At 44.8% G+C, this 13,608-nt stretch overlaps 1 protein-coding gene across 2 annotated transcripts; it reads left to right on the top strand.

Annotated features, from left to right (window-relative positions):
* Positions 1-5,866: 5,866 nt before the first annotated feature.
* Positions 5,867-12,642, top strand: BBS10 (Bardet-Biedl syndrome 10). Of its 2 annotated transcripts, none has more exons than XM_083182584.1 (3): positions 5,867-6,020; positions 6,901-7,103; positions 10,569-12,642. In XM_083182584.1, the coding sequence occupies exons 2-3, from the start codon at positions 6,910-6,912 to the stop codon at positions 12,406-12,408; spliced, it is 2,034 nt and encodes a 677-aa protein (XP_083038710.1). In that variant the 5' UTR covers positions 5,867-6,020; positions 6,901-6,909; the 3' UTR covers positions 12,409-12,642. The 2 variants fall into 2 exon arrangements, with proteins under 2 accessions (XP_083038710.1, XP_083038709.1); XM_083182583.1 differs by having other exon boundaries at positions 5,958-6,093.
* Positions 12,643-13,608: the final 966 nt, after the last annotated feature.

Here is a 13,608-nt window from a genome sequence, read left to right as displayed (position 1 = left end):
CGGTCGGGATCCCGGCGTTCAGAATCCCGATGCCGAAATCCCGACCGCCGAAATGCCTACACTTTCTCCCTCCTGGGGTGTCCACGACACCCCTGGAGGGAGAATAAAGTAGTGTGCCGAGCGTAGCGAGGCACCGGGCCCGCTGCGTGGCGAGCGCAGCGAGCCCGCAAGGGGGGGCGATCCACGTCCCCCCCTTGTCGGCATTTCGGCGGTCGGGATTCTGAACGCCGGGATCCCGACCGCCGGGATTCAATACTGAATCCTTCAAAAGTAAGAGAGTTGTGTATTGTAGTGTACACACTGTCCTATTCTGACTAACTTTCTATTTGATTTTGACTATATATTCATAATCAAATGGAAATCGATTAAAATCGAAATCAAGCATTTTTCAGCTGCATTTGATGCCGATTCTTTCCTGATCATTTAGTGGAAATTAAACAGAAAAATAGACTCTGCAGGCAAGACTATATACTACAGATCTGTACTATATAGTCAAAATCAAATGCGTTTTGCTTGCCATGCGATTTGATCCTGATCAGATCCATATCAGATCACAAGGTAATTGCACAGTGTGTACACACCTTGAGTCTCAAAGTTTTGTCTAAATGCAGCTCCAGTCTGAAGATCTAACAAAATCTAAGTTAAGTCTTTCAAATGTTATTTTTGCACAGCTCACTTTTTATATATGTCACTTTGCACTAGATGGCGCTGTTCTTCATTCTATATTGCAATATATACTGTATAATACGTTTGTGTGTTTTTGCAATTGATTTAACATTGGCTGGGAGCCAATAAAATCAGTTTCAGTAATCACTGTAAAACGGCAACTTAAGTAAAGATACCCATACACGGTACAATAATTGGATGTGTTTTCGACTACATCGCATCAAATGCGATTTGCGTGAGATTCGATGCAAAGCTAGTTCAAAAAGTATGTGCAGCACATACTTTTTGAACTGCGCAAGTCGATGTGCACGAGAGCGCGCATCACACCCGCAAAATGCACCATGTATGGGCACCTTAAAAGACCCAGATCAGCTGATGTTACAGCATGTAGTTGCTTACATAAAGCATTACATTCTTGTATATTGTAACATGGTTTTGCCCAACAAGGGACTGATTTTTAGCTGAATATCATTCGACTGTCATAACCTTTTAAAATTACTCTGTTCTAGTGCTGATATTTCTGACAGTTGGAAATATCAATACAACATATTCAATGCAGCGATTTTTGGATGCATGTTTGCCCATGCAGGTTTTACTTTGTTAAAAGTGGAATCTGCATTGTCCAAATGACTGCTAAATTGTAGAATCTGAGGCAGTTTTTAACAAAAAAAAAAGTGAATTCACCAATCCAAGTTTTCTGTATATCAGAAAAAATCCAAGGGTCGGAAAGATTGAGTAGGTCACATGTTAATTCGACCTGCTCTTGTCCACAAAAAGTGCTGACTGTCGGAAATATTGTCCCACATTGAATACTCCCCATAGTGTTAAAGCCAAATAAATTGGATGGATGAATGAATTTCTTAATAGGTCACTCATCTCACAATTCAGTTGGAATCAGCCGATTTGATGCTATGCAATCTGATTGTTTGCAATTAGGGTATACAATCAGAGTGAAGGTGCCCACACACTAGAACGATCTGTGATCTTAAGAATTATATTAAGATTTCCCTTGAACAGTCTTGGACAAAAGATTTAATTTAGCCAATCTACTGACTGTCAGGAGACCATCCGGCACCTGCTTGAATGCTGCATCATTCTCCGGTAAGTGTCCACATTGACAATTCAAGGAAGGAGGCGGGGAATTAGCGAGTCGGAGTTCTGTTGAAGAGAGTCAGCTAAGCCCTGGCCGCAGGGAGGGAGGAATGACTGCGCTTATCCGTGCCTGGGCTCTGGCTGTGGGAATGTGCACAAGTGTCTCCTGACAGAGAGACACACTAGCACAGTTCAGAAGTTACTACAGGTGTGTGTTGGGGGGGGGGGGGTGTACTATAAGTAATATCTGAAGCTGGCAAGGGGGGTGGGGTCCAGCACAGTGCTGCACAGTAGGGAGTTATAGGACTGGGGGGTGTTTGGCGGTCAGTACCCCTAGGGCACCCCCCCCCCCCCTCTAAAAAGGTGCAGGAAGCTGTATAATAGTGGTATGTGGGCAAGACATTGATAAAAGTTGTGGTGCTGGTGCAGAGGACCATGGGGACTTTTCTGGCAGTGGGGGAACCTGCAGCGCGGCAGCCAGGGCCAGATTTCCCACCTAGGGGCGGCACCTGCTTGTGGCGGTACAGGATCTCCCATTCTCACGGGGGTACGTGAAATGTCCTGTGAAAGGTGCGGGGGTCCACAAATTGCGGGAGGGGGGTTGTGGGGGTCAGTGAATTGCGGGAGGGGGGTTGCGGGGGTGGCACGAATCGTGGGGGGGGGGTGAAATGCAGGGGTGGCGTGAATTGCGGGAGGGGGGGCTGCAAACTGCGGGAATTGCGCGGGGGGATGCCGCGAATCGCGGGAGGGGGGTTGCGGGGGGGGGGTTTGCCGCGAATCACGGGAGGGGGTGTCGCCTCGAATCTCGAGGGGGTGCACGAATTGTGGGGGGGGGGATGGGGGTGGCGTGAATCGTGGGGGGGGGGGATCCCAGGGGGGGCCGTGCCGCGAATCGCGATGGGGGGGGTGTGGGTTCCGCGAATCGTGGGAGGTGGGGTCGCGGGGGGTTTTGCGTGCCGTGAATCGCGGGAGGGGGGGTTTGCGGCGAATCGCGGGGGGGGGCGGCGGCAGAGGCGCTGCTGCTCACCTGGTGGCTGTGGAGTGCCAATGTCTTTGCCGGGGGCAGCATGGGGAGGCAGAGGGTGTCTTGCACTGTAGGCTCACTGGAATGGTTCTCTCTCATGTGAGTCAGTCATGTGAGTCAGAGGCTTCACTCAGTGTTATAGACACACTCACACATTTCGAGTGACAGGTGTAGCCAAATATATATATATATATATATATACACACAAGAGATATTAATATAAAATTACTTTTGCACTGTACCTACAGATCTGAAACTTGACTTTAATATACAGTATTTGCAAAACTCATCTGATGTGTGTAAGTAAGGAGCCTGACATCAGACATTTGTAATCAAGTAATTTGGAACATTGAATAGTAAAAGTAATTGGAAGATGAGACGTGAGACCGCTATACTGATAATAAGCACTGCACTTGAGACTAGCGGCTCCTTCTTCGTCAAAGGAGGGGTGCTATCGCTGGCCACACTATGGCAGTCCCGGAGGGAGGGAACACCTTCCAATGGGACTGCCTTACTGCTGGTGATTGGCAGATTGGTCCTCCAATAGGAAGTCACTGTGAAGCCGTCGCAGTATTTAGTTAAAGCATTGAGTAATACATTTTGTTCTTCAATAATACACGTAACACAAGCAGAATTTCTAATTTCATCATATTTGCCAAAACTGCCTCAAATGTTAGAGGTCCAGTAACTCTGCCTAACATTAAGGGGCGCATTTATCAAGATCACATTTTACAATGCGATCTGGGCGGAATATTACCGCCCAGGATCGCATTGTAAAATGCGATCATATAGGGGCAATGTATCATTTTTAAGGGCGCAGGGACAGGGCTCCGATAGGAGCCCGTCCCTGCGAAGCCCTAACCCGGAAGTCGGGAGGTCAGCGCATGCGCGGTTATGCGCTGCCCCTCTTACCGCACTGCCCTGCTCAAGCCATAGGCTACAATGGGCTATCGCCATATAAGAATGGGGTTAGCCCAGGGCTGCGATGCCGGGCTGCCCGATGTTAATACATCTGGCAGCTTCGCATCCCCCATAGAAACCTATGGGGGATGCGGCCGGCGACACTGCAGGGGGGGAACGCAGCAGGGGATTTAGCCGCAAATATAGTTTGATAAATGGGCCCCTAAGCAACTTACCAAAACTGGATTGTTTTGGGGTTTGCCTGTGGCAAGCTAAGTAATCCATGCAACGGAATTTGCTGCACTAAGAAACTGTAAATTAATTAATAATACGTAATGCTGGTTAACATAATGCAGCTCCATTATATAGGAAAGAAGTAAGAGTAGCATAGAGAACAGTACAGATAACGCCACACAATCATCTTTACATACTGTACAACAAAACTCCTACGTGAACTAGCTTTTTCCAAACTGACTGAAGGTCCATACACACTGGGCGACTATGCCCAGCGTGTATGGACAGTGATGATCGCGATCATAGCTGGGGGGAAAGCTGCTCAGTGCATACACACTGAGCTGCTTTCCCCCTGCCCGGCGCCATCAGCGGGGAGAGGACGGCTTTGCATAGCGCAGCACTATTCAAAGCTGCTCATCTGCTGGTATTACCAGCCTCACAGCACTGAGGTCATGGGCTCCATTTTAACCATGGCCCTAACTGTGTGGATTTGTAAATTCTGTACTTTTGTGGGTTTCATCTAGGTACTTTGGCTTCCTCCAATGCTCCAAAAATATACTGGTAGGTATTTGGCTCACCAACAACATTTACACTCACACATGGTAGGGAATATAGAGCCTGATTCAGTCCTGAGCATTCTCCTGCAAAGTTGCAGATGACTGCGAATAGTTAGCTGCCTCCCAGACAGAGTGACCCCTCCCCTCCTATGCAAATCTTCAAGTAAATTGCGAAAATGTAGTTATCTGCTATCCTGTCACACATCCATACACAGTTCACTAACAATCAAAATAATAGCTCAGTCTCTGCAAATGTTAGTCTGCCCCTTCCACAAGTCTGCGACAGTGACAAGGCTGATTGAGATTCGAGGCCAGAACTGACATCGCACACATACCTCCCTGAACCGCAAATAGATAGACAAGCAAAAATGTCGACATGCGAAAAGGTCGACAAGCATTATGCTGACCATGTCTAGGTCGACAGTCAAAAGGTCGACATGGGTTTTTTCACTGTTTTTTACCCAAATGTCGACATGGACACAGTTTGAAGTGAACCGCAGCCCCTCGCATCGATCGCAATGCTTCGGGCACACTATTTTATTCTCGCCCTAGTGGATGGTAGGGCATGAAATACCACCCGTCGGCACATGTCGGCTCAAAAAAAAACAGTGAAAAACCCATGTCGACCTTTTGTCTGTCGACCTAATGGGAGTGTCGACCTTTTTGCATGTCGACCATTTTGCTTGTCAAACTAATGGTATCGACCTAATGGTTGTCTATCTTTTTGCTGTAGACAAATAGTCCGGAAGCGTACCTCCCAACTTTCATTGGTGGTTCCAGTGGGACCTTAGGGTGTGTGGTCTTCAAATCAAGTCACAAGTGCGAGGCCACACTGCCCATTTGACTGTGGGGAATAGATGCTGTGCGCATGCGTACGCTGACAAGCTGGTGGCAGCGGGGACTCCCAACTGCCGCCGTCCCCCCCGTTCCCCGCCACAGGACCCTGGAAACTGTGAATTAGATATTTTTACTATTTTTGATTTGAGCTCGAGCATGCTTGCTACGATCTGTACACATGTGCAGTCATTCAATAATTGAATGGATTGTGAAGTTGCACATTAGCGATCAATTCTAAATTGTGCTCATACTAAAATTGTAAGCTCCACTGGTGCAGGGACCGATGTGAATGTCAAAATATTCTGTGTAAAGCGCTGCTTAATATGTCATGCTATAAAAGTAACTGGTCATAAGAAATTTTGTTTGCAGCTAGAAAACTATCAAGAAGCTCAGTTAAACTCAAAACAAAAGGCCTTTAAATTAAACTCAAAGTACAATACATGCGGATATACAGAGACATGGATTTTCTGTGCAGGGCGCTCTCTCTGTGTACACATCTTCTCTCTCTCCCTAGTCCCAGATTCTCAGGTCTCCCTTTCGTGCAGCTGCAGCAGTCTTTTTTCCTCCCTTTTTTTTTTTTTTTTTTAAATCAAACTTTATGAACAAACGGCCAAAGGGAGATCTCACTTCCTGCTTCTTCACCGTGGAGAGACAGACAGGCAGCTGGACCGCTCCAGACAGGAAGCCGGCGCTGGAGGAGACAATTTACGGTGGGTCACAGCGGTTGCCATGGCAACCCGCGTGTCCGTGGTAGCAGTGCCCTTGGCTATTACGTTACGTAAGGTAGGAGTGGCTGCGCGTTATCTGCAGCTAAGCACCTGTGATGGGCAAATGCCGGTGTGCTACTGCCGGACGTATCGGGCTTAAGTGCAATTTATGAAGAGATGCTCATTTTGCACCTATCATTTGTGAAAACAGGGCACATTTAAATCCATTTTAAAATGTATTTTGCATGTGACTTGGGCCAGTAATTGTAATTAAATGTGGCATTGCCATTATTTATAATTAACTTAATTAAACAACTGTTTTTATCATGTGAGCAGCACTCAGGGGAGTGCTCATTACTATACTACTACTACTATACCAATCCAATTGATTGCTGATTATTGAGTGCCTACCACCAAAGTATCAAAATACTTTGAAAATCCTGTTATTTGATGAGCAGACAAGTTTTCTGCTTCATGTGAACCCTTCACTGAACAAATGGCAGGATCCATTTACCCTATATGTTGTCCACAGATCTGAGCCCTCTACACGCTGCTCAGATCACAGAATTATTTCTGGTTAAATTCCCAATTTATTTTCAGGTGGAAATATCAACCTCTTCTGGCAAGATTAAGTCAAACGGTCATTCTAACTATTCAATGTTGGGTCCATTTTCTGGACTGTCGGAATAGATTCCGACAGTCGGAAAACGTGGATCGGTGAAACTGTCCGCCGATTAGTCAAAACCGGCTGCAGTTTCGACTTTAAACAAAGTTGAATGCCTGAGGGAAGTCCTGGATTCAATACTGATTTCTTATATTTCCGTCTGTCAGAAATATCATGCATCTTTGAATACCCCCACTTAAATGTTTTTTTGTATCACAGGCAGAAAGAATGCAGGGGCATGTAAAAGAGCTGGACATCAATAAAATCCTGCAAGTGGCTGAATCTTTGGAAAATATTGTCTGTCGCTGTTTTGGACCTGATGGAGGACAAGTTCTATTTATTAAATCCACTGGTGATCTTCTTATTACCAAAGATGGAAGAAGAATACTGGAGTACCTTTTATTGGACCACCCTGTTGCAAGGTATAGAAAAGTATTTGAAATTATGTATAGTTACGGTGTGTACAAGCTAGACAAGATTTTTTGGTACTTGTTTAGTTTCGTGGCAGCATGGCCATGCGTCTGAGTCCCCTTGTGGGGCTCGCTTCGCTCACCCACGCTGTGGGCTCGGGGCTCCCTACGCTATCTAAAATCAACTCCATGCCAACGTGGAAAGTGGGGTATGAACTATCCACGTTGGCATGGAGTCAATTATTTTTGATAGTTTGCCGAGGGCACAACCCGGAAGTAGCCGGCGGCCATGCTGCCGCCGTGAAACTAAACAAGTACCGATTGTTTTTTTTTTTAAAGCAATATAAACAATAAGGACCAGTCAGAACTAAATGTTCATGTTTGTTAGCCTGTACACCCTATATCGTTATATGTACACACTACAGATGGAGCCAGCCTTGTTATTGCTGGCACATTATTATTTATTTATTAGCAGTTTCTTATATAGCGCACACAGATTCCGCAGCGCTTTACAGAGAATATTTGACCATTCACATCAGTCCCTGCCCCAGTGGAGCTTACATTCTATATACCCTACCACATGTACAGGCACACACAGACATTCTAAGGTTAATTTTTTGGGAGCCAATTAACCTACCAGTATATTTTTGGATTGTGGGAGGAAACCGGAGTACCCGGAGGAAACCCACGCAAGTATGGAGAGAATATACAAACTCTGCACAGTTAGGGCCATGGTGGGTATTGAACCCATGACCTCAGTGCTGTGAGGCAGTAATGCTAACCATTACACCATCCATACCGCCCCACATTGCCAACCATCGTGGATGCGCAAGCGTCTCGCACGTCCATTGCAGCAAATGGGGCGCCTAAGCTTCTGAAACGCATATGAGAGCGGCTCCATCTGTATATCGTAAACGATGTAACATCGTCAGAGACGTCCTCTGTCGTCTGTACGTGTGGCTCAATCCGACAATCTCATCAACAACAGCATATTACTGGCATGTGGCCACTAACGATATCATTTGTAAAATTGTTTAGTGTGTATGCACGTCATTTGTCCTGGAGTTCAAGGGAAGTTGTTGACAATATGGCATCGTTTGCAATGTCGTCTTTTGTGTAGTCTACAAAATGATCTTGTCACCAACACTCTAGAATTAATCCCCCCCCCCCCCCCCCAAAAAAAGGAAACTTCTTAAATTGGAGCTTAAATGAATATATTGTATAATAAGGCAACAATATCAATTGATGTATTGTTTCCAAATGTTCAAATTCCTTTCAGAGTCTCTGCTAAGTGACCATGTCTCCTCAAGAAGATATAAAAGTATCGCAATAGCATAAAAGTTCATATAAAAGTGCTCAATTCTGATAAGCATGCGAAAGGGGAAGGAATTTCCCTCAGAATCCATTACCACATCCTGGGCTAGTTAATGGGGCCATCTGCCATGATTTGTACTTCAGTTTCATTAAATAGGGCACATCAAAATATATCCAATAGCTTCAGAAACTCACATATCATTCATTCACTGTTTAAAGCAGTGGTTCTCAACCTCGGTGCTCAAGGACCCCCAACAGTGCACGTTTTCTAGGTCACCCAGCAGGTGCACAGGTGCACTCATTATTCACTGACAGATTTTAACAGATCACAGGTGGAGCTAATTATTTCACCTGTGATTTTGTGTGGAGACCTGGAAAATGTGCACTGTTGGAGGTCCTTGAGGCCTTAAGCTGCCCATACACGGAGCCGTTCGCCGGCAACCGTTCTGTACTATGCGATGCACGCTCCCGCGCATCACATATTACGGTACAAAAAGTATGTGCTGCACATACTTTTTGTACTAGGTACACATCGTATCGGATCACAGTGCATGCGATCCAATCCGATGTGTGCTGTTTAAGTCCCAAACGGATCCGTTAAACTGACCGTGTATGGGCAGCTTTAGGTTGAGGACCACTGGTTTAAAAGACCTCAGTGACCCAAAATAAAAAAAAAGTTACTTGTAAAATCATTTTAATATCCAAACACAACCATTAAAGAGTGCAAACTTACACACTCCTTATATCACAGATGTGATTACTATGTCACAATCATAAGAGATGGACATATGATGAATTCTTGCACATCATGTAGAGTTGTCAGCTTCCAGGTTAGGATGCCACTAATTTCTGTTCTCCTTAGAGTGGAAATAAATCAGTATAACTTGTGGAAAGTTCTTGGGGGCGAGGCAGGTTATTTGTTAAATTATGGTGAATTGTCAAAAACACAAATACCCAAAAAATTGTTTTCAACCCTGCATACAAATCTTTAATTACATTACACTCCACTTCACTGTGCATGTGCACATCGCTGGAAATATGGCCGCCGTGCCATTTTTTCTGGTGATTTCTGCAGTGCCGCTGGACTCAGGAGGGCAAGTATTACCAAAATGGTTGCAGTGTGGTCCACCCTGGGACTCAGAGTCCCGTGTGCACCCGCTACAGACAAGACACTGTACAGAACATGTTAATAGCATGTCAGTTTGAGCTATGTGCAGGCTGTAGACAAGTGGCGCGGTTTATGGGCATGCTCACAAAAACTCTGGGTGCAGCCCTGCAGATGCAGGTGTGTCGATGCCTGCTTGGGGCAGATGGCTGACGTCAGCACCTACCCCGAATTCAGCGGATAGAGGGCGCTAGAAATCCCAGTCCAAGCTGACTTTTCTTTACAAAGGCAGAAGAACTCATTTGATGGTGAGCGGCCAACAAATGATTTCTCCTTCTTGCGGCCTCATACAAGGGGATGTGTGGGCAGTACACATCCCATCGCATGACAGTGAGGGGATTTGGGTGGCGTTCACCTGTTCACTAGGCTGCGTTTGTTCGCAGTCTGAATCAGGCCTTAAAGCACCCACATCACTGTGGTAGTTGTTTAATTGCAGAACAAAGGTAAGACGCTCTTAAGTTTGCCAAGAATAATATCCCCATTCACATACCCTTCTACCAACACTAGGCAAGTCCCCAGCAAAGCCACCCCACACCAAATGCCAGGGAGTCCTGGCTGGCGATGTTTGGCAGTGTTTGGGGTGGCAGTAGGTGATGCAGAATGTAGGTAATATGCTGACAGTCTGGATCCTGGCGGTCAGAATGCCATGCCAATATATCACATGCCAACATTACTGCCAGCCGGATCCCAATGCACAGTGTCTGTTCTCTCTCATGGCGGTTCACGACCCCCATAGAGGGTGAATAGAACCTTTTGGCAATCGAAGCAAGCCTGAAAGGGGCGCTATTGGGCTCCTCCCTCGCAGGCATTCTGGCGTTTGGGATCACGACTGTCGGGAACTCATTCTGAACTCAGATGAGGCTCCCTTGGTTGAATTTTGGACTGTGGGGCAGCCCCACCTCTGGAGCGGCCACTGATTCATGTGCATTTACTATATAAATAAATGATCTGACCATGTAGCATACTGTATGCATGATTTATTTCTTTTTTCCCTGTAGAATGATCGTGAACTCTGCCTCCAGGCATTACAGTATTACTGGTGATGGTGTAAAATCCTTTGTTCTACTGCTGTGTGCAGTCCTCCGAGAGCTCCAGGCGACAACTGATAGAAATGAAGGTCTGCTTTTATCTGGGAACTCAGCAAGGAAAATGCCATATCAAAGGCAAGGTCATATGTTAAGAAGAATAAGCAATATGCTGTTGACCTTCCAGACCCGAGTTCTCGAGCCCATCATAACTAAAGACCTCTCTCCCCAATTTCTCTCCGTTTTTTCGAATATAAAAGGGGATATTACTTTGTGTAGAACCTCTATACAGAAAACATTAGATGCATATTTCTGTGGAAGAATTGGATGTAACAACCGGATATTTGTTAGTAAACTGGCCTGTGATTATTTGTATAGCTGTTTACTAGACATTGGTACGGTTCATGATGTGGTCAGTTTAGTCAGCAAATGCTTCAGTGAACTGCACACCGAAGTTCCAGGACTACCGGTAGATAATTCCAGGATATTACCTGGTTTGGTACTTCGCCATCCGTTTTCTGTGTATTGTCCAGCAGAGGGAGAACTGCATGCACTAATTGTGACCGAGCAGATCCACCAGTCTCTGTCTGCATCTGACATAGGATTTGTTGTCTCCTCAGGTATTCAGCTTCAGGTTTCACAGCAATACATACTGGAAAGGACTGAACATATATTACAGCAATTGCAGAAAAAACAAATTAAGCTAATATTATCAAGTGTTAAGCAACACAAAATTGTGCTTTTTTATGCAAAACTGAGCGGGGTATCTATAGTAGACTGCTTAACATCAGAAGAAATTGATGTTCTGTGCATGATTACTGGAGCGTCACCACTGTCCAAACCGCTCAGTGATGTTCTTCTAACTGACACTTTTCTAGCAACAAGTTGCAAACCACTTCTTATTGGGTGCAACAAATATGTACAGCTGATTCTAAATGGTTCATCGGCCTTCAAGCCACATAGTCTTGTGTTTTGTGGGCCCGTTAAAGGTCTAACTGAGCAGCTTGCTTCATCTTTTCATGGTTCTTTTATGATGCTCAATAACTTGTTTCAGCCATTAGATGCAACTTGGAAACCGCCAACAAATAATCCATGCGGTTGCTTACCAAACAGAAGTGTGTTAGCACGAGAACAAAGCCTGTATTGTAGCAGGTGCCAGAATGACCCGGCAGAGGATAGCCATCTACAAAGGACTGAACCAGCAATTGTATTGCATTGCGCTAACAAAGAAGGAAAGGGCGTTCCCAAATGTACTGTTGAAGACGGTGTAACGAATTTAAGCACATCTTGTAACTGCATGAATATAGGTAATATGTGTTTAGGTCAAGTGGAGGCAAAATCCCAGCATGATATGAAAGTTGGTGCATGGACCAAAAGCTCTGCAAATATGGCTATACCAATTCCTGTGTCATTTCAGAATGTTGGGCTAGTATTGCCAGGTGGGGGATCGTTTGAAATGTTATTACATCATCATTTATATAACTTTGCAAAAACCAGTTTGGAGGAAGACCTAGCAATGATCTCTACTGTTTTTGGAAAGGCTCTTTTGTGTATTCCCAGGCAAATCTACCAAGCAAGGAAGAGAGATAAATGTTTTCCACTGTTTTATTCACAATATACTGATAGATTACTAAAACAAGACTATGTAGATTTGGCACATACTGGCCTTGAATCTGTCTCCTGCAAGTACCAATTAGTGTCTTCAGTTCTCCATTGCATTAGTACACTTGTTAGCATAAACATGATAGTTGCTGTAAAGACAGAACCAAAAACTAGTGTGAGTGAAGGAACCGATGAGGATGTTGAGTATTGAGATTTTGAAAGGATCAGTCTGTGATAACTTTGCAAACTAGTCTAGGCCAACTTTATTCTAACCCTCTAAAGGCCTGTTGTGATTGCCCTGTTCAAGGCAGGATGGATGGAGTTATGACATATTACAGTATAATATGAGGAGGCTCGAGTACAGTCAATATTAGATGTTTTCTTCCAGACCATGGGTTTCCTGATTCAGGTTTTGTTCATGCTTCAGTAAACAACCTAAAATGAATTATTTCTGATTAGTGGTAGAAATATATCAGTAAAGTAACTCGCCAGTCATATGCAGAGATTTCTCAGTCTGTCCATGTCTATTCTGCAGACTCCCCTCTGTCCTGCTACCCCCACCTGCATTCCTATGCCACTCTGCACCAATCCCCTCCTACTTCACTAAGCTGTCCTGCCACCTCCCTTCAACTGTCTCCCTCCAGGTGGATGCTCCTCCTCCTCCTGCTAGGGGTTGTTCAGTTGCTGGAGCAGTGGGGTTGTTTCATTTATTATTTGTTTTTACACAAGTTTAGTTGACCTGTTTTGTGGTAGTTCAAGCAGCCATCCCAAAACAACAAATTGCTTGGCTAAAGGTGCCCATACATTTAGCGACAGGACTGTGCAATGAGATGCGCGCTCCCGTGCACATCCCATCGCACATCTCAAAAAGTATGTGCTGCACATACTTTTTGTACTAGCTTGCATCTCCTTGCATTGCAAAACGTATGCGATTCGATGCAATCTAGTCCAAATTGCATACAATAATTGTACAGTGTATGGGCACCTTAAGGATTTGATTTATGACAACTTTGGCCACAGTCAAAACCATTCGCACCCATACCAAAACCTGTGCATTTGACAGGGGGACATCCTTTAGCTTGCAACATATTAGCCGTAACGGCCTGACTGAAAAGGGACTTGATCTGCCGAATACATTCATTCCAAATGCATAGCAATGTACCAGCATTTTCAAATTGACCAATCAAATCATACGGGCAGCTAAAGTGAGGTTTTATTTGGTACATTGATGATTCAGGTAGCTAAGCTCTGAGCAATATATTGGAAGTAATGGAAATGAAAATCAGTAAAATTACATTAAAACACATACATAAACATTGTGCAGAAAACCTAAAATAATACCCCCAAATGTGTTCTCATATATCTAGCCTCAAAACACCATGACAGGCATAAGTAAACCTCTAACCATGGG

Source organism: Crinia signifera, chromosome 4 (genome assembly GCF_055691185.1).
Source record: "Crinia signifera chromosome 4, ASM5569118v1, whole genome shotgun sequence".
In the NCBI taxonomy this organism is placed as follows: domain Eukaryota; kingdom Metazoa; phylum Chordata; class Amphibia; order Anura; family Myobatrachidae; genus Crinia; species Crinia signifera.
Note: the sequence above shows the minus strand (reverse complement) of the source record. Positions and strands in the feature narration are given on the sequence as shown.

Coding starts and splice junctions, on each gene's coding strand:
- BBS10 (XM_083182583.1), top strand. CDS start 6,040: ATGGCAACCCGCGTGTCCGTGGTAGCAGTGCCCTTGGCTATTACGTTA. Junction 6,094..6,900: donor TGGCTATTACGTTACGTAAG/GTAGGAGTGGCT, acceptor TTTGTATCACAG/GCAGAAAGAATGCAGGGGCA. Junction 7,104..10,568: donor TTGGACCACCCTGTTGCAAG/GTATAGAAAAGT, acceptor TTTTCCCTGTAG/AATGATCGTGAACTCTGCCT.